This window comes from Cephus cinctus, unplaced genomic scaffold, assembly GCF_000341935.2.
Source record: "Cephus cinctus unplaced genomic scaffold, Ccin1 Ccin1_scaffold0132, whole genome shotgun sequence".
In the NCBI taxonomy this organism is placed as follows: domain Eukaryota; kingdom Metazoa; phylum Arthropoda; class Insecta; order Hymenoptera; family Cephidae; genus Cephus; species Cephus cinctus.
The window spans coordinates 1,633,453-1,658,166 of record NW_014332865.1 but is presented as its reverse complement, the minus strand read 5'-3'; the positions used below and the strand labels follow the sequence as shown (position 1 = coordinate 1,658,166).

The 24,714-nt window shown below is 39.8% G+C and overlaps 1 protein-coding gene across 2 annotated transcripts in view; it reads left to right on the top strand.

Annotated features, from left to right (window-relative positions):
• The window catches only part of LOC107263166 (disintegrin and metalloproteinase domain-containing protein 10), a 76,958-nt gene extending 55,013 nt beyond the window's left edge, over positions 1-21,945 (top strand). Inside the window, exons 8-18 of one of the 2 annotated variants that reach the window (XM_025080488.1) lie at positions 620-760; positions 10,440-10,564; positions 12,104-12,232; positions 12,386-12,554; positions 14,140-14,309; positions 14,730-14,897; positions 15,492-15,619; positions 16,223-16,337; positions 16,451-16,585; positions 18,838-19,092; positions 19,612-21,945. In XM_025080488.1, coding sequence (XP_024936256.1) covers positions 620-760; positions 10,440-10,564; positions 12,104-12,232; positions 12,386-12,554; positions 14,140-14,309; positions 14,730-14,897; positions 15,492-15,619; positions 16,223-16,337; positions 16,451-16,585; positions 18,838-19,092; positions 19,612-20,412 — 2,336 coding nt within the window. In that variant the 3' untranslated portion in view covers positions 20,413-21,945. The remainder of the gene's footprint in view (positions 1-619; positions 761-10,439; positions 10,565-12,103; positions 12,233-12,385; positions 12,555-14,139; positions 14,310-14,729; positions 14,898-15,491; positions 15,620-16,222; positions 16,338-16,450; positions 16,586-18,837; positions 19,093-19,611) is intronic. The other variant, XM_015730090.2, reaches the window with a different exon arrangement.
• The last annotated feature ends 2,769 nt before the right edge of the window (positions 21,946-24,714 follow it).

Sequence of the window (24,714 nt, the reverse complement as noted above, 5' to 3'; positions counted from 1 at the left end):
GGAGGGGGGGGGGGTTGAAACAATTGGGTGGCGGACTCTTGCGATTCACGAATTTCCCGTCATCATTAATTTTCCCAACGAAGGCCTCTTCATTAACGATTAAGCATTTAAGCTCCCTCCACTCCCTCTTTGCCATTTTCGTTTACTCTGCCTTTTCGAGTTTTCCTACCATCCCACGATCCACGGTGAATAACGTACCTATTGGAATAATTTTGCCATTTTATACTCGAGTCTCCATTAACGGTAACGCGCTACGAGCATGACTAATAATTTTCCAATTATTTACAGCCCTCGCGTAATAACGCATTGTGCCCGCATTGCGTTTCCATTGTGCATTATAATGTCTGTCCGATACTTTTGGTTTTACGGGTGTATTTGTATCTTGGCACAATAACACACGCCTTTCATTTAACATTAGGTGCATTTATGTCAGGGCTAATGTACTGTTTGGCCAAATGAATGCAACGAATGAATGGAGTATTGTCCTCAAGAGTGTATTTATTTATTTATTTTTTTTTTTTTTTTTTTTTTTTTTTTTTTTTTTTTTTTTTTTTTTTTTTTTTTTTTTTTTTTTTTTGAAATTTTACAACGCTGAAATTATTTTACCTTTTCTTTTTAGATTTCAACCAAGATGGCCGACCTGACAATATAAGCTTCATGATAAAACGAGTGAAGGTCCACAGCGGTGACGCCATAAGGGATCCGAATTATCGTTTTCCGGGTAATTACGGCGTGGAGAAGTTCCTCGAACTCTTTTCAGGTTAGTTGTCTTCCCTTAAATTCCCAGTCGCCGTTACACCCTATCGCCCGAAACGCATTATCGAAATATCTCGAATAAGAATCATTCCAGGGTGTTGAGCTGCCACTCAAAACGAGCTTGGCCCAACTACAAGTACTTTACAGCAACTACTTTACAAGAAGAGGGTACCTATTCTAATTCATGCTAATTACCCTTCTGTCCACGTTATCGTCCCGAACCTGGCCCTGGTGCTGTCTCCTCAGAATCTCGAACCGTAACTGAGTACGAGCTCCTGAGAGAGACTTTCCCCATTTCCGTTAGGGTCACGTCCTAACAGTCTTGACGATACGCCACGATGGCGCACTTCTCGTTTTTAATTAGTTTTGTTCCCTTAATTGTTTGACGTCGACGACAATTCGACTAACTCCTCAACTCCCATAATAACGGACCGAAGCTTCGTCGGGTAAAAAAAAAAAAATGTTCAAATTTCCAAAAATTCCTCTGACACTCTCAAGGAATTTTCCCCTTGATATTCACGTTGATACATCAGCCTATTTCGTGAATGATACGAATTCAGAATGTCATTTTTTAAAAAAATTTTTTTAAATAGGCCATTCAATTTTTTATAGGTACATAATATTGATGGCAAACCTAAAAATCTAATCTTGAAAAATAAGGGCGGTTCAGTATACCCATATGCTCGTAGGTATGTAACCTACATGCTCGATTGGTTGTATACCTAAAACCACTTTGACACCGGCAGCATCGATTGTATTATTTACAACCAAGTGCGCCATAATTTTAACATAAACAACGAGCGAGGGGCTCGTGACCGAAAGGCCTACTATTCCTACCGTGATAGAAAGGGGTAGTTTCGTGAATCGGATATGGGTACTACTGTCGGAATGAGTATAGGAAAGCGGGGTAGATTTCACGAGGAGAAGGCTTGTCTGGCCTTGTATTACGTACGTGATGGGAATACGTATGCAACCAAAATGGACCCCCGCTTTACGGTTACGGATGAAATACCCCCGTGGTGAACATTTCTCATTATTGACGGCCGACCTGGCGCCCTCTGGCTTCGCAAAACTTCCAAATCGAATAAGATTCCTTAGTGCCTTTACGACTCCCGCCCAGAACCAACGTAGGGGACGGGTGTTTCGTACATTTTCTTTTTTTCTCGGCTTCAAATGTGGGCGGGTAGTTTTTTTTATTTATTTTCTAACGAAGAAATAGGAGTAAACGAGAATATCAAATCTACCGAAAAAATATATATATACATCGTTCTTGTATAGTATTGTAATATCTTTTGAGTATCAGAGAGACGAATTTTCTCCTCGATATAACGTAAAGAGAGTAGACTATATTTTTAGTATCCTCTCCGAGGATATCTCTTTTGTGTCTGCCTATAGTAGGTTTACCTATAGTAAGAACACGCCAATTCCGTCTCTGTCTCTTTACCTGAAAACTCGTTCCGCGTTCGATACCTGTTATACGTAACAATTTCAAATATATTGGTACTTTCATGCCAATGGATTTCTGACAACCATAAGAGTCTTTTTTTGTTTAGGCTAGAATATACGAACAGATGCGGAAACATAAAGGTGTTTTTTTTTTTTTTTTGGATATTTTGATATTTCCTGTCATCGTAACGTAAAGTCGGGCATATAATTTATATATTAGACGATACAGCTGCGAGGGTAATATACTGATATATTCTCGTGACAATAAAACAGCTGGGATTCGTACGATACGAGTATAGTGCAGTACACAGTCATTGTAAATTATACCTAACCTCTTCTAGGAAGAGCTTCGCGTATTAAGTGCCGTATTAAACCATCTTCCCGCAGCCCGAAGAACATTTCTCCATTTATTCCGAACCGGGCATATTGTAAGCGGCGCGAAAATCGCCCGCGCGGATGTAATAATCGCGCGCTTCACGGTCCGGATGTAAAGCGAAAAGTCTTTGTTGCCATTTGCATTATTCGCCGACGTAATACCATTTCGCGCCTGCCCCGCCGTCCAGCCCGCTGCGGAACTTACAAATCCCGGCGTTAACGTTTATTACTATTGCCGGGCAAGGCTCGACTTCGTTTCTCTTGGCGGTCGCCCCTTGGAAATACACGTCATTCAGGTACGACGCGACACGTTCCTTACGCCTTATAAACCTTTGATACATCGGCGTCTTCAGCCTACGTCTGTGTTCCGTTATATATAAGGCGAGTCAATATAAGTTAGTAACTCAAATAACCGAATCAGTTTTTGAAGTAACGAAACAATATTTCATATAAAATACGTTGTGTTCTATATGGCATGTACAGAACATGTATGTGACTTGAAACACTTTTTTTTTCATATATACAAAAACCAAGAATTTTTTTGAGAAATTAATTTATAGTGAGTCACCTGGTATATATACAAGTTAATGCACTGTATATATATACCTTACACGCCATTAGGAATTCTTTTCTTATTTTCTTCTTTCAACCAACCAACGATCGAACACAATTTCCGCACGTCGCTTAGTGGTCGCTAGTGGTATATATATGTATATATAATTTGTATTACATATGTATATCCACCTTTCTATACGACATATACAATTCAGTTACCATTAAGTCTCTCCTATATTCCGAATCTTTTTTTTTTTTTTTTTTTTTTTTTTTTTTTTTTTTTTTTTTTTTTTTTTTTTTTTTTTTTTTTTTTATTTAAGTACTAGTCTCCTCAAGATAAATTTACACGCATGTCAGACGATCGTTAAAATGAAACCCATTGTCACGCGGTACAGTATACATTATGTACAAGGCTGAAGGACACAAAACGTTTTAAACGGGTGGCTCCTTATTCTTTCTCATTTCTCTTTTTCGACACTTTTGTATTCATAACTTCAGTATTTTTTTTTTGTTGTATAAGTATTTTTACGACTGCCTATTCCACGGAGTAACCCTATCCCGCGTTGCTCCCCGGGGACGTTCTTCTCACGTGGTGTGAATTCTGCTGAATTGTTGAGGGTTCGACTCTTCCAGGCTATCTCTACGTCACGTTTCGACGTCGACGTCTCCCGAGGGGAGGGGGGTTGTCCTAGTCACCGGTACAGACTTTGTTCCTTTCTCATAGAAATCCTTTCTCCTTTCGAACGTCGTGACAGTAGACGCATCTTTCCTTTTTTTTTTTTTTTTTTTTAACGGAAAAATTGACAAGCGTTATCTGCGATTCGTGCTGAACACGGACGTGCTTCTCTGTAGTTCAAGCAGACGTCGTTGACGTCATTCTCGTCACCGTAGTTGATCGTCGACGCGCGAAAAGGCGACGATGCGACGCGCGCGCCATCTGGCGGGAAAACGGAATTTCAGCTGCGTCTTCCTACACGATGAGGATTCTTGACACTCGTACCTCTAGCTCGGGGTCTCCTCTTTGCTGCTTGGCACGAGTTCGCTGTGAAAGCCACGTGGAAGGAATTAATATTCGTCGTATTCCCAACGGAAATTTCTCTCTGTGAATTTTCCACTATGCTATCTACATATAATTAGGTCTCGTGTACTATACGCATATTGTGTGGATCGGGTGAATATTCAAATATTAACTAACGAAACGAGTACAGCACTTCTGACTGTATTCTTCTTTTACGAAGGTGCTAGAGCGACAACAGTCGACAGCGCCACGGCGCTATGGCCAAATACAGTATAGCAATGTTAATTCGCAGACAAAATTATACGTGGTTCGAAGTTTTGTAAATTTGTGTTTAAATACTGATTTTCTTTTTTTTCTCCTCAATCCCTCTATACGTATTTTCCAAATGCTTTCAACTTGCATGGCAATTACGGCTGGCCAATCGCCAGGTTGGTTAATGAAATTTCATTTTAGTTGGATGGCTCGACGAATTTTCCTCTCAGGAAAATTTACGCCACGTGATTCGAGCTGTCTAGCGGAAAATACCAGGTGGTCTAATCTTCTTACGTGACAGACGGAATGCTGGATGAGCGGGATATACCGACGAAATAGTTAACACTTTACAACGACGAGGATGGTGATGAAACGCTATTCATTTTTTTTTTTTTTTTTTTAAATATTTTTTCTATCTTCACGTTAAGTCAGATACCTTTACTCGTGACACTTTTATTATTTGACAATTAAATATATCAATGAGGTGCTATGCTCTTTTAAATATTCAAATTACCCGATGTTGAACAACGACGAAAAATTGTAAGCCATATTTCATAATTTCACCTGGTATTAGAACACGTCACGTAAACATCTGTATATCGTGGAAAATACACGAGCTCATTACTACGGGACATTTACACATGCATGTTTCCCGGTTGCGTAGTCATGTTTACGTGGCTGACCTAACGTAGACTGATTCTACTGCACACATCCCCATTACTTCTAACAACGCCAAACACGTCGCGTCCACTAGCATCGACCAGTAAGACTGAAATATTCATTTCGAATTCTAACTTCACTTCTGTCCATTCGTTTCGCCGACTTTTATAATATTAATTTCGAAACACATTCGACCATTTCTCTCTTTTCTCGTTAAGTTGTATTCGCGAAAACTAAATTTCTCGGCGAGCATTCTGTAGTATAATATTCTACGCTCGAATAATTCAGTAAATTTCAAAGCAACCTCCCGGTATATGTATAACGTATATATATGTATATACATATATCACCTGCCTATAAAGGCATTAAACAAAATTTCCTAGTCGAACGTCTAATTAAAATACGTCGTACTCGAGACGACTCGAGAAAACTATTTAAAAAGTATATCCTAACTTTTTATATACACTGTACGACTAGGAGATATATTCTTAAAAGAATTATATATATATATATATATTTACTATAAAGCGTGGGAATTCCGAGATGGAAGAGGTTAGCGTTGCGTGTCTAGGGCGACTAGGAGATATATTCTTAAAAGAATTAGTCGTACTCGAGACGACTCGAGAAAACTATTTAAAAAGTATATCCTAACTTTTTATATACACTGTACGACTAGGAGATATATTCTTAAAAGAATTATATATATATATATATATATATTTACTATAAAGCGTGGGAATTCCGAGATGGAAGAGGTTAGCGTTGCGTGTCTAGGGCTTGGTGCAATTTAAAAATACATTGCTGCGCGTTCAACGTGACGAGTACGTGGGATTGCATCAGAAACGTAATGAAAGCCGCGACGGTGTCGTTATTTCCATAGTGGCTTCATTTACCCATTTGGTTACGTTAACCAGTCCGCATTTCGCGAGGTGATCTTCCACGACACGCGCAGTAACCCACGTGACGTCCGTTCACGATGAAAAATGTAAAGCGGGTGATTTGCACATTTCGAATACGACGTCACCGCCCTTCGCCGTTACTTTCTTTCCTTTTTCCCTGCTATAAGCTCGCGTGTCCGGACGATGACAAAGATAATCGCCGGCACAGTCATCGGACAGAGGAGCGGCTTGAGCCGAAGCGAAGGACGGAAAAAAAAAAGAAAAAAAAAAAAATATGAAACACAAAGTCCCTTTCCACGAAAGGGTTCGATTATCGCGATCGCGTGATACGATTGCGTAATATAAAATTGCAGTCGAAACGTAAATAGCAACCCGTTAGCAACGTTGACTAAAGCGTTACGTAACACGCGTGGATATACGTATAAGATATTTAATTATTTACTTCTTTGATCGATCCTTCTTATTAACCAACGCAATACGTTTTTATGGGATCTTTGCTTAAATTAGGATATTCATTGAGATCCAGTATCCTGTGTACGTTCTTGCACCACAGTCCATTAAACACGCGAATGCGTTTTCAGTTACATCGTCAGAAGTTGAGAAACTGCTGAGAGCCGTTCACACTACCGAAGATTCCAGAGGTAGCGGATGCTCCTCCGTGTCGTGGTATTTCAAATTCGCGAGTAGTCGGGAAGCGTGTACTCTGGTTAGTCGGCCGCTTGCGATACGAGCTTAACGGGGGAATATATGGTTGGAGAAAGGACGGTAATGGCACAGTTGGTAAGACTTACGGCGTCCCGATGATCCCTCACAGCTGGCGCACTGGCTGGAGATCCGAACCTTGCTTTCCCTACCACTTTCTCTCTGCTCGAAGCCCCTTCTAACCCCATCGCCCCTTTGCCATCCCTTTATATCGGAACCCTTCGTCACAACCACGTATACCACTCTGCTAGATTTCTAATGTCCTACGGCACCCCTGTTTCTGGGTAGATTTTCATCCTCCGCTATTTTAGTGTTCCGCACCCCTTTTACAGCCTTGGGTCGGTCAACGGAATTACATGGTCCAACTGGAACTGAGATAACCCAATGGCTCACTGGATGAAATTTTGAACGAACGTTTAAACGTGGATTCTTCGGGTACGGGCTGCATCTGCCCTATCCGTGTCAGGTTCAGGTCGTCTTGGCACAATGTTGACTCTCGTCCTCATCTTCGTCTTCATTCTCATCCCCATCTTTCTGGTTCATCCTCTTAGCACGAGACGTCGCTGCTGCCGTTATTGTTATCCCAGACTGGAGTTTAATGGTGTTTCGACGAAGTTGCAAATCCTTGCTTCGAAGTACTTGTGACGAATCGTTACGTAACTTTTTTTTTTTTTCGGGGCAATGGCGTCTCGTTTTCTTGAACGAGAAGAACGCACTCTTATTACCGTTAAAGCCCCATTGGACTCGGACTTGATTGCTTTTATGGAAGTTTGAAAAAATAGGGGGACAAAGTACTTTGTTGCAGGTCGAAAATGTACTTTTTTTTTATTTAACGAAGATTCGCTTATCGTGCCACTTGCCGTTTAGTGGTTCGTGGAATTTGATCCGATGTGAATTTTTGTTTATTCTCGTAAACATTGGGTTGCGCGAAAATGATGGTATGTTTGAACTGTCCTCTTTTTTTGAAGGTAACCGAATGGAAAATAAGTTTTTTTTTTTTTTTCTTCAAAATTCGTCCATTGGGAAATTTGTTTCTTCATATATTTTGCCCCGAGGGTTGATTTGGCAAATATTGAAATTTTATTACGTTATACGCGCGTCGTGTTGATATTCGAGAAACTTTATTGAAACGTAGACAAATTCTTGATGACTATTTTAACGGACGTGTTAGGGATTTCTAATATTACCTCACATGTCACGCTCGCCTATCCTATCTCGTACATTCACCCCGTTCCAAGTAGAATGCATCCCTTGAGATGCAAATTCAACTTCATATATGCATCGGACGGCAGCCAATGCATAAAATACCCATAACGTTTGAGCCCACGTGGCTGCCAACTCGCGTAATACCTACCAAACTAAAATTCTCTATTATTGTCGATAGATCCCTATCATTTTACGAAGTCCTTACCTCGGGAACGGTTATTCGCTGGGTTAGATCTATACAACGATTTGTACATATGTTTACATCGATTTTTCCATTAAACGAAAGCGGACAACATCTGACGAGTCTTTTATAGAAACATAGAATGAAATTTTCTGATAATTTATCATGTCGTTTATAAATAAATTCCAATGACAATTACCGTTATTAATTATTCCTTTCATAATACATGTCGAGTCATTTGTGTGTCTATAGCTAATCAATTTGACTTTTAGTTTAGAAACTACTTCACTTATAATTTCAATTTCGCCGTGTCTATATACATTTCAAAAGTGACGTGCTGCGAAGAAGAAAAATATTGAATTTAATTGGAATATTGACAAGCGTTTGATTCGTTAAATTAAAAGTGCATATAAAAAGAGAAATCCAAAAAACAAATTATCAAAGTACTTTGGAATTTTTTAAAAATTTGTTCACACTTTAAAATAGACTATACATTTTTGAGCAACACTTTTCTTTACGTGTCCAACGGGAACAGTCGGTGAGAAAAGTTGAACCACGATCAAAAGGTCCCCGTGGCCTTTGACCTATTTCGACAGTTTCTGCACGCCGGAAAATTACGTATTAGTATGCAGATTGCTTTTATCAGTTAGTGTCGCTAATGGCTCCGTGGGAATCGCAGGAATTAAAAATCCGCGAGAATTCCGTCTCGTCGGATTTCGCGACACGGATGTCATTGCCAACCTAGGTACCGTGTCTAATTGATCCTGGAGGATTAGAATAATTGAACCGCCGTCATTTAATTTCTCTTCACTTTTGTTCGTCCACCTAAAACTACTTTGACCTCGAACTGTTATTCGTTTCCAATAGAACCGCTTATCAATATGTCTTGTCAAATTGTACGTATCAGATAAAAATACATATCGTATCCTCGTATCTCATTTAGTTCGACCATTAATATTTTTATCCTCGTCGTTTCGTTCGATCATTTCCCATGAAAAAGTAACTCGACCCACGCAGTTCGTGCTGTTTCATTCGCGTTCCAAGATAACGATACATCGAGACTTGGAAATCGAATAACGTTGGTTCGCGATGCTCCCAGCAAATCAGTCCCAGGTGAATCTCGAATTCGTGACTTGAATTTACCGCGCGCAATCCACTGTCTTGGCCAACATTTTCCTCGTGCTCGAAAAGGATCTTAGAAAGCCCGCGAACTTTCAAACTCGAAAATTCAAACTTTCAATTAATTCGTATCGTAGCGCTGCTTAACGACACTTTAGTTAATAGCAGCGGCCGTATGCTTATCGATTAGGTACATAGAAAAAATATTTATAGTCAAAGCCATCTAATTCGAATCCACAGTAGTCATTAAGTCCTTGGTGTTAGTCCTGTGCTTCGAACGGTAACATAGTGGATAAAAAAAAAATAAAACGAGAAAACTTTTCTAACCTTCATAAAATCCTGTAATCGAATTATAATGTATCATTACATGTTATCCTATATGCACAGTACACGGATGTATATACAAGAATATTGTTTGTTCAATTTATAAATTATTTAAAAACTTCGAAAGTAACGGCTACTCAAAGCGAGTAAGTTCGATAAAAATATTTCATAACTGTCTTTTAGTCTACCAGTGCTATCTGTCTTTCTCGTACACATGTAAATCCCCATAGGACTGTCTCTCTCGCACTCGCACTGCGTATAAAAAATGGTATGGAAATTTTATCAATACCTTTTACCTGACCTGTCAGATCTGCCACACTGAGAATCACTAAGAAAACAAAATCAATTATATAACATCTGTCAAACCGTGACCAGCATGGTTAAACTGTATAATCCTGTACATCGATATATATATATATATATATACATTGTCTAAAAAATGCAATACACGTTCGTGAAATTCAACATGTTGAAATGATCAGACTGTGCCAGTTTGGCATTCCTTTTCCTACTACTTGTTTCGAGTGCTTCAAGTGGTTTCTGGAAACTAAAGTCGCATACTCGATTCCTTCTGTCAGACGGATCCCTCTCTCCGAAATAGAACTCGCGAGGAATATCAATTTCTATGGGTAAGCTGGCACTGTTCGTACGCTGGAAAAAAGACGGTAACGATTTGAAACCGGGAAGATCCGTTCGCCATCACGACCCAACTAAAGCGTACCCATGGGTCTACTCGAGTGGGTACAGAGCTTCGACAGTCAGTTAGAAAATTATATCCGAACTTGCCGATGGCAATAATTTCCTTTCACTGTTTTTCTCCTCGTCTCTATCTTCCTCCCTTTCTCCATTCTGGATTCAGCCTCGTTCAGTAATTTCTCTTAGTCCGACTAAACCGCTTCTAGGAACACGTGCTAATCCCGCGACTCGACTCTATTGTCTGTTACAGAAGAGGATTACGATGCATTCTGCCTGGCTTACATGTTCACCTATCGTGATTTCGAGATGGGTACCTTGGGCCTCGCTTGGACGGGAGATCTCAAGAATGCCGGGGGTGTCTGCGAGAAGAATGGGGTAAATATACAAAAAAATTATAATAACTCACCCCTGCATACGTAGTATTACTAATTGAAAATACACCACCTGAAGATGGTTTTATCATGGAAATGGATAGGCTAACTTCAGGTGGTGTGCCTCTGTCGCGAATAACCCTCTATATAACTATTTATTATTACACGTAAAACAGCATAGCGATAGAAAAAAACAAAAATTCAAACTACTCCTCGCGATTGTATACCCTGTCTGTGCCAGTCCGAAGACGACGCCCTATCGACAAAGAAATGAATTCACGGTTACGAGAGGTCCTTTGTACACCCAGGAAATTTAGGCATGAAAGCGCGGATGGTTCTCGAAAAGGGGGAGCACCGAAACGTCGGTACGTGGAAAAAGGATGGAAATTCCGAGATCGAGTGGGAAGCAGAAAACTCTTCTGACTTCTGTGCTATATCGGATTCTCTTTTTTCATCTGCCTCCCACTTCCCCTCTCGTCCCTCTTTCCAACCCTCTCAACGTTCGCTCTGTACTCCTTCCCGACGCTACCCCGTCGATATCGTCTCGTACCACGTCAAGCTCCGTGAGCGCAAGTCGACGAAGCTCGCACGAGCCGTGACATGTGCTTTGAATGTTAAATCGTAGAAACGTCGTGGGGCGGTGGGGTTGGCGCGAAGCGCGAAGAGAGATGAAGGTGGGCAGAGGGGGGTATCGCGGAGGGAGAGAGGAGGGAGTATTGCCTTGGTAGTCAAGCGTACGCGGAGGAGGAGAAAGAGTGCGAGGATCTAGGGGGGAACGAGGGGGGAACGAGGGGGGACGAGTATAGGAACGGTTGTAGGCCATATGTATATATAGTGCGTTACTAGAAAAGTATATCTATAGCCACTGGGGTTCTATCCTTTATCGGGGAGTTTTAGTTACGCGACGTCGAGCGTCTTCTTCCGACGTTTTATTTATGTGCTTTGCATTGTACGCGCGTACCTACGATTTAAGCTTCGCGGATCCTGGAAAACCTTCCCGAGCGTATCGTACTATCCGTATGTACCCAGTATCCATGAAAGCGAAACTATCTTTGGTAGAGGAAGTCTGAACTGTAGGATATATTAGATATCGATTCGAAAGTAAAGTGTTTACTGGAGAAAAAAAAAATTATAATCGTGGCAGTGTGATATTTATATACGAATTCATGTAATATAAGATTAATTGTCCGATAGAGGATATTATAATTGTAGTTTTACGTATTTTATATATATATATAAAAAAAAATATAGTATAGTATAGCTTTGATCGAGACTCGTAATGAGAAAAATTTTCAATTCGATGTTACGTCAATGAAAATCGGTATATCGAATTCGAGGAAAGGAACGAGATGAAAAGAAGCTGATGGAACAGCCACGGTTTCCATTTTATATCACGTTCTACGAATCCTTCGCTATTTTGGCTCGCCGCAATGCGAAGATCAGCTGCTATATACGCACGTGTACGTCTCGCGCGTTATGCAAATTCAGGCTGTTCCGGTGTTGCTGTTGAGAGGAACGAGTAAATATTGATGTAACGTTGCAGCATTACCGTGGCAGCATGAAGTCCCTGAATACGGGGATAGTGACTTTGCTCAACTACGGGAAGCACGTTCCGCCAGCAGTCTCTCATGTCACTCTGGCACATGAAATCGGACACAACTTCGGTTCGCCGGTAAGTCCTAAGCTCAGTGCCATTAACGGTACGGTAAATTATTCTATGATAATTTTCAAAGTAGTCCCAAGAAGAATTGCCGAATTTTGTATCCGGACACACGAAATCCGACGTATACGTCAGATTTTAATAATTCATACAATCATATCACAGCATGATCCCGAGCAATGCACCCCTGGTGGAGAAGACGGCAACTTCATAATGTTCGCTCGCGCCACCAGCGGTGACAAACGGAACAATAATCGCTTCAGTCCTTGCAGTCTGAATGCCATTAATCCAGTACTGAATACCAAGGCTCGATCGCCTAAAGGATGTTTTACAGGTGAGTAGATTTTCAATGGTATTTCAATGGTCGAATACTTCGTATCTGCCTTGTGCTTATTTTGAAATTACTGTAGGTTCAGGAGTGGCTCGTAGATTGTCTATGACAAATTGGATTTGTTTCGCGGCTACAGTAATCGCAAGTACGCCTACGGGACGATGGAAATTAATTATGCCGATTGACTTTAGATCAAAGTGAATTTTGGTACAGTGGATGTGGGATGCAAGGCGTGTTGGAATTATGTGTCGGATGTATAATTGTACATAACGTATATCTAATAAGCCGTCAACGTGTCCTTTTGTATTATGCCAGGCTTAATTAAATTTATAAGACGATAGGTAGACGCAGTTCTTTTTTTCAAAAAAATTTTTTTCTATTTTAATCTCTAGCAAATTTTACATATTCGTGCAATCGCATTAAGGAAGCATTACCGGAGGGTTGCTTTTAATCTAAAGAACCCAATTCACGTAACAGTGATAATTAACTTAGAAAAAAGCTATATTTATTTTCTATTTTATTCCCAGTCACTCAATTACAGCAGTCTTAACAGAACTGTCGCTATGGTAATACATAAAATGTATATGTCTATGGGCTTGTTTCCATTAACGTTAAATTACGTTTGTATCACAGCGTATGATCTGTTATATTTTATTAGGAAGACAATTGTCAATGGGTACCTGTTAACCGTATACACGTGTACTGCCGGTACGTGAATATTCGAAATTTGCAGCTTCCACGTCAGTCGCGTACCGCAGAGACCATGCGAATTCCCGATTTCGCAAATTGCAATATGGTACGCTCGATTCTATCGTGAAGTGCATAGGATATACTCGTCGATATTCACGTGCTCTGGCACAGAAGTGCATCCGCAGAATGACATGGGTTGTAGCCATACGGTGTCAGCCAATAGTGACGAGCACGATTGACGCGCCGATTATTGACGATTCCGTTTACAGTTATGGGAACCATGGCGACGAACACTTTTCAGCCTTATAAAAAGTCAACTTATCGATTTACTGGTGGATTTACTCTCTTGGTGTTACAGCAGTCGGGCAGAATGGTGCGGCTATCAATTTGCATTACGTGAATACGAGAACAGTCGCCTCCGCCAAAGCCGAGTAGTGCTAACAACACTGATTAAATCAATTAGTTCCTGGTTGTTCTATCGTGATCGAGTACAATTCCTATTTGGGCTGATTTCCACGATCGATCCTAAGAGATTCGTTCAGACCTATTGATTAAGTCTTATTAAAGACTATTAGAGTGACTGTGCTACTGTGGAGCCGCTGTAAGATATACGAGGAAACTCTGTATCCGCGTGCAGAGACAAATTATTATTTATACTTTGAGATTGATTTTTATTAATGATTTTTTTTTATTTATCTTCACTCTTGTCAGTATTCCGTGTACGTAGTCAATGATATAATTTATTATTATTAATTTTTGATATTACTTTAGCAGAGTTTGTACTCGAATCAGACTGTCTTACTAGGCGCTTTTCGTTACCGCGAAGGTCTAAGTTAAACGACAACCCGTTTCCTTAAATCGGCCCTCAATTTTCTCTCGATCCTTCCCATTATTTCAGAACCTCAAGCTTCGCTCTGCGGAAACGGTGTCGTTGAGGAAGGCGAGGAATGCGACTGTGGCTGGGAAGAAGATTGCAGGGATTCGTGTTGCTTTCCTCAACGTCGTTATCCGCCCGCTGAAGAAGTTCCTTGCACACTTACTCCTGGTTCTGTATGCAGTCCAAGTCAGGTGAGTGTCAAATGACGCGTGAAATTTTCTTATCCAGAATTTATCGTTATTGTTTTCTCTTTTCTTTTCTTTTCCTACGAAAAACAATTTCTACCGGAACGCCATACACTTTGAAATTTCGTATGCACCTCTTGAAGCGTTGGTATTTGTGACTGTGCACGTGGTATAAATTTTTATTGAAAATTATGATGAAAATATATGCAAATATGTAGGGCAATATATATATATATATATATATATATATATATATATATATATGTATTATATGTATGAAACTTTGAAATGCTGTATTAAAATATGTAGCCATTTTTAAGAGAGACTACCTTATGGCAGACTGATGTTGCCAATTTGCCAGCAGTGGTTCTCATTTGGTTTTCTATTTTGAAAGAGCTGCTTCATTTTCTTTCTTCTTTGTTTCAGGGTCCGTGCTGCGCTGCCGAGTGCAAGCTGAGGTTTGGCGACAAGTGCAGGGACGACAACGGTTGCAGGGATGCAAGTTTCTGCGACGGCAGGGCGCCGCACTGCCCGCCGTCTATTAACAAACCTAACAAAACAATCTGCAATCAGGAATTGGTTTGCTTTATGGGGGTATGTTCGATATTATTTTTTCTAATTAAATTATTTGCTTGAACATTATTGAGACTTTCGTTTTTATTAGTTGAAACTCAAAAAAGTATTGGCAAGCTTCAATATTTACTTGACAAGTTTTACATGCACTTTCGTATACCGTGGTTATGAAATATTTACAAACAGTCCAGAAAAACTCGAATATCAAAGTCCGGACGCTTGGTAGGATTTAGTACCTTGGCCAAAGTTCCGTGGTTATCCATTTTCTCATGGATCGTAGCCAAAGCTTTTTACTCTGGACGTTTTGATATGTGATAGATAAACTTCCGAATTCTTTATATCACTCAGTGCACATATATATAATACATAGGTATATGCCAAAGTCATAAAAATTGTAGACGCCGGTAATATATTTGGCAAATGATGTTACCCAAAAATATCTTTCGCCCCATTCAGAAAGTAAAATCCAGTATTGAAAATTTTCGATGATAAAAATACCATTAATGTCTTCCAGTAGTCGACTATCAATTTCGTGCCGTACACGAAACGTCCCAGCAACATTGAACCGTTTCTTTATTGATTTGAACATTTTTAACTCTCCTTTCTCTTTAACAGGAATGTACTGGCAGTATTTGCTTGGCTTATGGTCTCGAATCCTGTCAGTGCATCCCAGGACCAAACGACCCCACGACAAAGGCCTGCGAGCTGTGTTGTCGACTTCCTGGTGAAAATCAACCGTGTCTGTGAGTTAGATTCTTGAGGATATCTCGTGTATATATTTATCATTAGATTCCGTATCGTTCAGATCTCAAAATAGAAATTTATTCTTATCGTAATACGTAGAACCGGGTACTTGTATCGTGCTTCTAAGAAGCTTTATCGAGAAGCTCTTTCGTCCTGGCATCGACCTCGTCTTCATCCTCGTCGAATAAGATCTCGGCTCGTAATTGAATAAGTCGAAAATTCTATTATCCTCGCCTCGCCGCATGACATCTTCCGATTCGATTTGAAAGGCTCGCCAAGATGAGGAAGTTTCTCGGCATCGACATGCTTCGATTTACCACGGAGGACCCTCCGTTTCTTGGAAAAGCGCGTTTCGCGTTTCTCCTCGAAGTAATCGATGTGGATATTAGGTTATCAGGGAAACGTAGGAGCGAGCCACGAGTGGTTCAAATAGACTTTTTTCTCTCTGTTCGGATTTACGTTTTCAACTCGACTCACAATTTCTGTCCGAATATTGATCTTTCTCGAAGTCTACATACCCGTTCCGATATATGCAGCGAATTCCTTGAATAATTCTTATAACTTATAACAAATGAAAATTAGACACTATCACTTTCCGTTAGATCCTCATTCGAATGGAACTCACCACCCTACGATATTCCGGACATGTTCTCCAAACCTGGAACACCCTGTAACGACTATAACGGGTACTGCGATGTCTTTCAAAAGTGCCGAGAGGTATGCACATATTATTTTACACTTGGTATATTATTTAATCAAGTTTCTATAATAAATTTTCATTTACCTGACTCGTCGGATTAATCGATTTCTATATTTTTTTTTTGCCTCAGGTCGATCCTAGTGGACCATTAGCCACCCTTAGGAAGCTGTTACTGTCCGACGAGAGTCTGGCTTCTTTCCGACGGTGGATGGCTGAACATTGGTACGCCGTTGCACTGATAGTACTCGGTGCAATATCTCTGCTGGTAAGTGCAATATGCAGTTTTGTTGTCAGCGTTAAGGGATTTTTCTTTTTTACATTCAAGTGCATGCACTTTTGCATGCAATTTTTTGTAATTTTATTATCGGGCAAACTTTACTGGTCCTGGTTACTTTTATTAATTTCGCAAAAATTCACGATGAAATATCTCAGCTATTGTGGTATCGGGAATAATTAACGTTGGGGCTGGAAGCGGCTTAGAAAAAAAATTAATGAACTTTGAAAGTGCGCGAAATATGCCGGTTAACGACCTTTATATCCGTACCCATTCACGAAACCCGATTGGAAAATTAATTTCGTGCGAGATTCATTAATAATGCGCAGATTCCGATTCTTGATGGTCCAAGATTAATTCTTGCGGACACGATATTTTTCACATTATTTCTTTCCTGTTTCATATTCTCTTTTTCCATGTTCTAATTTGCTTATTATTCTTCACTTATCGACACTTTGGCAGAAACACGGGACGAAAAGATACGACTCTAAGGAGTGTAAGTTATTGGTGTTTCGTTGTTTACTTTGATATCTCGCTGCTAGTCATTAATTCGCCCACGTTCGTTAGCAATTAACAAGTTTTGTAATTCTCTCCGCCGTTACGGATAATCGAAGTTTAGGCGTAGTTCGTTTGATCCGATAACGAGCTCAGAGGTTGAACGAGCATAAATTGATCGTAAATAAATAATTTTGAAATTATCAGCAGACAAATTTTCCTAATCCGTAGGTATGAATTCTCGAGCAGCCTTTGATTTCATTAGATACCCAATTACAGTCGTTTACAGAGGTTGGCATATGTAGTCGCTGAAATAATAATCACTAGATTAATATCAAAGTTCCGTAAAGTTTAACGAAATTCGTTGAACTCCGTCAAATGCCAAAATCAGAACAATGACGTAGATATATGGGCCCGAACTGTAGGACTGTTTCACATTATACAATTTCCAGGTAAAATCCCTTCCGGTTGAAGCCGTAAGCGACATTGTTAGATCGCGCGAGTTTACCAAATAGATTTAGTTTCTCGCGTGCATTATATGCAGCGGGTATCTCGAATGCATCCGATTCCGACTGCATATTCCAATTAAGCGGACAATGCTTAAGTCTGTCGCTTACGCAGAAATTTCACTTAAATTCGCATTCTATATATATCTCCGGTATATTTGCACACACGTGTCGACGCATCGAACCTCAATATTGTGTAAGAGAAGTGATGCTGAAAGTCACTCTCCGCGACACGTTCTATCAGACTGCAGGCACGTATGCAGTTATTGCATTTCCGGATGGTTGGATGCTGAAACGAGAATAAGTCGAGTGCAACGGTCGTTGCATTGTGCAGGAGGCATTATTGAAAATAACGAAACAAAGTACAGTATTGTAAAAGTATCATTAAAGTCGAGACGACGAATTTTTTTATACGAGAAATACCGATAATCGCATCCCAGGTGCATTTAAGATTTTTATACGTCGGTCGGACGTTGCCCTTAATGCGGTTTAATAGAGATTTAATACGGAAACAGTACCGTTCATCATTTCGTATTGATGCATCGATCGGCTCTGATGCAATTTCGCATTTTGATCTACATGGGTTGTGGGACGATCCGAATAAATGGTGACTGCACTAGAATTGAAACTTGAATCGGAGAAAATTATTTTCACGTTTTTAATGGAAAAAGAAAATTTTATTTTAATTATACGTTATAAAAAAATATATCTCTACGTATTATCCCACTAGGTACTTTTCATGTATATGTCAATGTCGAAATTTGTTGGCCGAGAACAGTTCTGATTCGAATTTCCGCTCTATTGTTTGTCAATTTGCAGAACAATGAAGACCGAAATTTCACCTTTATGGATCCGTCAACCCTTTCATCATGGGCTAATAATTACGTTCCTCTTCTATAGTGGGTTTTCATTGAATGGACTTACGAATTACCCGATATTTCGTTTTAATAACTACTTTGCGCAACTGCGGACAACACGTGCAATTAGTCAAAGTATTTTATTATTTTAGGATATCTATAGCCATAGAAGTATTATTTTTTTATTTTGCTCGTCCGGTATCACTGCTATTGCTGCTATTTACGTTTATGCTATATTGCTATACGGCTTCCGTACTTCGTGTTCGGTAATACCTGTATTACGTCATCTTCGCCTAAATGGATACGGAAACACAAAAAGTGACTAAACGTTTCTATGATTAAAAAAAAAAAAGAAAAACTAAGAGAAGAACTCGTTTGTTCACAGGTGGCCAGCACCCGGTTTCTGGGGAAACGACCAGATCTGAAGTTGAAATCGGTCACGATAATCCACAGCTCGACAACGGAGACAGTTCGACTTCCGCCGGAAGGAGCGGAAGGGGTGACAGTTCACCCTCCAGCTGTCCGAGCGAAACTACCCTTGAGCAGGAAGGTGAGGGAGAAGAGACGACGCCGAAAGCATAAAGATGCCGGTGTTAACGTGAATCCTGCCGGCGACAAACCTGCCAAGGTAATCCATCATGTATGTCTATACTGTATTTACATATAGGGCACGCTAAAACTCAATTTACTCAATCTTCCTAAATATTGTATACCTTATGACGAAGTTCGGGATTGGTTTTATAGGCATTTGGCCTACGAGTCGATAACTTGGGTAATAGCTCTTTGACTGTGGTTGGCGGTGATTAAATATACTTGCCTATCGTCGGATGAAGCAGATACACGTACTCTCGTTTTGAAACGTTCAATATCCGGTTTGCCTGAAATTTCACTGCGTTCCGAAATCCCCAGGCTTTGATGTCAAGCGTGTCCGTGCGCGGGCTACGTGTACCATAGTCGGTTGTAGCACTCTACGGATTATGGCAGCGAGAGCCTCCGAGAGACATCTGAGATCTAATAAAAATGGTCCATCGCTAAATCACAGTCAAATTGTTTTTTATAATTTTTCTACGAGCTTCGCTAGATCTAATATTGTACGTTTCTTCATTTATTCCAACCTCGTCCTCGTCTCCATAATCCTGCATCACCAATCGCCGCAAAGGTCGGGAAAAAGAAGAAGAGGGTTGCGCCGGTGCCATCGTCAGCGGAGGAGCCCGCCCGGAAGAGGGTAGCAGAGGCATTGTCGTTGCAGGATAAGCAAAAAAAGGTTGCGAAGGACAAGCAGACGTCGGAGAACGTCGGTAGCAACAACAAGAAGAAACGGAAGAAGAAAGAAGTGATTGATTACTCAGCGGCGCAAGCAGAGAACGAAGTCGCGGCTGGCGCCGTAGGTGCTGGTGTCGGTGTAGTTGCTACAGCAGACAATGCCGATCCGAAGAGCAAGGTGCGATCGTGGTTGCTCGCATCTCAAAGCAGAGTAGAAGCGGTAACCTCAGGAGTGCCCAAGAGCAAATCGACACCCGTGGGTCTTACGTCGTCGAATACACCAGGTCGAACAGCTGGTGGTAGGGTAAGACAAGTCACTCTCAGAAGACCAACGGATCCCAAAGCAAGGAGTATGGGCTCACTGACAAGGAGCAACGAGACCAAGAATGATCGGGTTAGACTTCAGGTTGTGTATAAACCACCCTTCAAGTTCAGTGTAAAACTTAGGAAAGCCGATAAGGTCGGTCAGGCAACAGCCGGTACCCATGGACCCACAAGGACCTCAGGACCAAGGACGGGTGTTCTAGTGAGGAGCAGCAAGAAGGACAGGGTACGCATTAATCATGCGAAGCAGAGTAATCCCACGAGGGGTAGCAACGTTACTATACCCGATCCAGCGAATTCGGATCTTCACACGGTACCCTCGGACCTGGAGGTACTCCTCTCCGAGAGTGAGTTCCTCTTCTCGGACGCGTGACCACGGCGAACGCGTTCCCTCCTGGCAATCCTTGCACGCTGACTAATGGAGGAACGTTTCGTGTTACGAGATGCCTTCGACCTTTTGTTACTCATTGCGATTGTCCTGCGATTTTGTAAATATTTCTAGTTTTTAGGACATTTGCGTACTGATTTTAATTTCTGAGGTGACGCCATCTCTGTGTCTGGTCCCTTTACTCTGTTCTCAAGGGTCGCCAATGCTTTTGTATTTGAGGTGTTCCTTTCTTGTCAATTTCTGGGGATTGATTATGGGACTTGTGCGTTTTTACTGTGTACATAAGTATTAAAGTATTCTTGGGGTGTAGATAGGAGGATTGAATCGTGCGTCGGCCTATAGCCGTGTACGGGAACAACTACTAATTACGGATATTAAAGGATTTCGATGGGAAGTGGACAAGGAACCCGGACGGATAAAGCAACTTGAGGAAAAGGTGCTTTTTTTTAAAGAAGGCTTCGAGGCTCCTGGAGAATTTAAAGATTCGTGAATTCCTGCTAACCGGTAAGGGTTTATTTAACAGTAAGAAGTACTTACCATGTGATAGTCATCAGCGCATCTTAACGTGAATCAGTCGATTCTAATCCGAAAGTAATTTGATAGATGACAATTGAATTTAATCGTATATGTAAAAAAAAAATCAATGATTTTATTGTTCTATTTTTCGGATTAGTTGACTCACTCTTTCACGGTTATAAAATTATTCACGAATTCCATGGATTCTCAAATTCATATACGGGAACTTTCTTATATTTTAATCATCCTCCAATGCGAAGTCTTCTAGCGATCGCGATACGTGCCAATAAAAATTATCAATGCACTGCCCAAATAAACGCAAAATTTGAAAATCTATAGTCGTGGGTTTTCTCCTCGAAAGTAAAATATTTTAAATAATGTGGCCACACCATTTGATTAGATCTGACTGATCAAGAATAATATACATACGTACATACGATTTTTAATCGTTGGGAGTATCCATATGTAAATTTGACGTATGTCGATATTATTGATTATCGATGACGATGATATATTTTACGATTCACGTATATCGGATACACGTCCGCGTTCTATCGACGATCCGATTTACAGGCTGTCTAGAGCGTTCCCCGAACACTATCTAAATAATTCCTATATGAATAGGAATTCCTAATCGTAGTCAACGTCATGTTCGACCATTGGTGTTCTGGATTTGCATGTAAATATGCAATTTAAAGAGATGCCGTATACCGCAGTAAAAGTAAATAGTAACGAACTTAACGTGCTAGATTATCGCGTCGAGGTTATCTATATATTTTTGTGAAATTGTAAATAATCTAAAAATAACGTGTTTTCCCATTCGCCACGATGATTTTCCATTATCGTAACCGGTATCTACATAGATATCAAACTCTTTACCCAGTTGGGCCCTTGGCGATAAAAACAAAGCGTGTCTGGCTATTGGCTTGAAATTTTCAGGAATGCAAATGAAAAAAAAAAAATAATAATTTGTAAAAAAAATTAATTGCTTCGTTCCGCAAGTAAAATACCATCTAGTTTGTTATTTGAATTGAAATTTGGAAAAATTCATCATCAGTGCACAACGAACACATTTATAAAGAGGGTTAAAATCGAATAAAAAATAGAAAATGGTAAAAGCCTAAATTCACGTTTCAAGTCTACACATTCCTGCTGGAAATAGGTATTTACGTTATTATATTAAGTGGACACAATAGGAATTTTTTTTTTAGTGTGATTGATCAATTCTACATTTATAGCTGACTACTCCTATTGAAAAGCTAGCAACAAAAAAAGTAATAAATTCGCGTAGATTTCTGATTTTCGAAGTTTTCACTCTTGTATCTTTACATTATTTTTCTCGTTTCCATGTATTTTTTTTTTTTTACCGTGAGTGACTATTTGAAATGTTCTCGGAGCTTTCCCCTCCCACGATCGCTTAAAGCCAAGATCCGGAGTTTCCCTTGAAAAATCCATTATTCGTATTTTCTACCGGTTTTCTCGTCTTTTTTTTTCCAAGCCCTCCGTACTTCTAACCCCGTGCGCCGAATTTGTTGTCAAAACAGATTCCAAGCGCCACATCATTTATGCTCGAATTATGGCCGATAGCCTACGGAATTGGGCGACGGGATAGGCGATTTTAGGGGTGTAAGTTTTTATTACTTTCCTGTAAAATGCGGCACCCTTTAACGGGTAGGTAGAAGAAACTTTAGGGTTCCACCCCTCGCTCTCCCTCGTCATCCCTATACATAAACCAGCTCCGAGACCAGCATCCCTCTAACACCGTGTACCTCGTTTGCCGTATCTGAAAATTTATGATGAAATTCATGACGACTAACACGACTAGATGACTGTTATTCTGGCGTTCGCTCAATAAAATTCATCAGACATTTAAACAAAATTTTTTACACCCTGTACATTTTGCACCTTCTTTTCGTTAAACATTTAAAGTTAACCCGGATTCATTTTTATCTCCCACTGCTATTGTAGATTCAGCAACTTGCTATAATCTCATTGTTACACAGTGACCTGCAATTGCTCGAGATTCTTGTTGCATCATGTAAATTCTTTTGCTTGGTACTTAAATGGGATGCTTCCGTTATACGGCTTCTTCTTGGTTTCTTGATAACGTAATATCCGGTTAAACGAATAGCGCGGAGGAAAAAAATCAGTACAGGATAACGCCAGCCACGTGTTACTCCTATTATCCTTTCGCGATATTCCTTTTGTCCACCGCTTAGGACAACGGAGAGGGAATGAAAAGAAAAAGAAAAAGTTATTCAGCTTGCTATATTTGTAACACTTGTAAGGAAAGTGGAAAGAGCCATAATCTGTACCACCATCGACAAAACTTTTTACGTATCGAACTGTGTATACCTTCCGGGAAACTGCATATACGGTAAATACAGTAGAGTGCTGGAAATTGCGGTAAGGTCTTAACGTTATAAAGTATAGTATTCTAGGTAAAATCTTACCATCTTTTCTCTACTGTACAGCTATATTATGCATGTAGGCAGACAGGTAGATCGTTCAATGAAACTGCACTTGATTGCATTCGTGATTAGATAGCGGTAGTAGAAAATTTTCCAAAAAAAATTATGAATGGAAAAATGTAAAAATTCAAATTTCCCAGTGTTATCGCGATTTCCTTAATGCTTTTAATCTGGCTATTTTATTTTACCATTTCATAAACAACTGTACCGTATGGATTCGCTACGTATGCGAACTTCACATACCGAGTGTACATGCATTCCAATGATAATTGCATACGTGCATAATTACACGAGCATAGATACATAGGTACATGCATTTCGTAAATTCCGTCCACTTTTCTGTTATCCATTATATATAATGACAAATGAGAGAATTGAAATTGGAGAAATGCAAAATATTAATTTTGCCAGTGTCCTTTATCATAATTTTCCAGAATATTTTATTACTTGCATATTTTGAAGCAATCATTTGGAGAACAAAAATACCAGTGCTTTCTTTCTACCAGTCATTTCTCTAAAATCGTAAATACCTATTTACTCGTAAATTTTTCTTTGCTGATTTTCCCTATTCCCCAATTTTATCTAGTCCCACGAAAATTGGACGTGTAGCGTTCAAACACGATCCTCAGTTAAGGATCCTACGCAACGCCAAAGTTCGACTAGAACTTCGTCAAGCATGTTCAAGTGCTAACGATACGCTTGGATATGCCTGACGGGCCTTTTTGCCGTAAGGCTTCCGGTTGAACTTAACTTTAAGCTTTAGTATTTAGCTGATCCAATCCTTCTAATTACGGGGCGAACGTAATTACAATCACGCCTGAGGAACAAGATATTATACACCATGTGAATGTTGGCTCGTTTCGTGACTAGTGTACTATACGCGTAGATACGACTTAGTACTTAACCCTAAATGGGATGTGATTTTAATTTTAAGAAAAAAAATCCTCCATTGATTTACACTTTTATATTATATATATATATACATATGCTGCGTGCGTCGTAACGTTCTTTAATTAATATTATTAACCTTGAGGAATTCCAGAAAAGAACTGGCTGACGGGACTGTTCGTGATTATTAAAATATTTATAATTAATTGTTAATTTTTTTCCATCGATATACTGTATATAAATATATTTTACAATGAGTCTTCCACTGTAATTTATCTATATGCAAGGATGGCGATATCCATGAATTTAATTTTTTTGTTTTTTGAAAAAAAAAATCTGCCGTCGACTGTTTCTTATAAATCCTTAACGATGTCGACTTTTAAAGTATTATTTTTTTTTTAATTCGAATTTT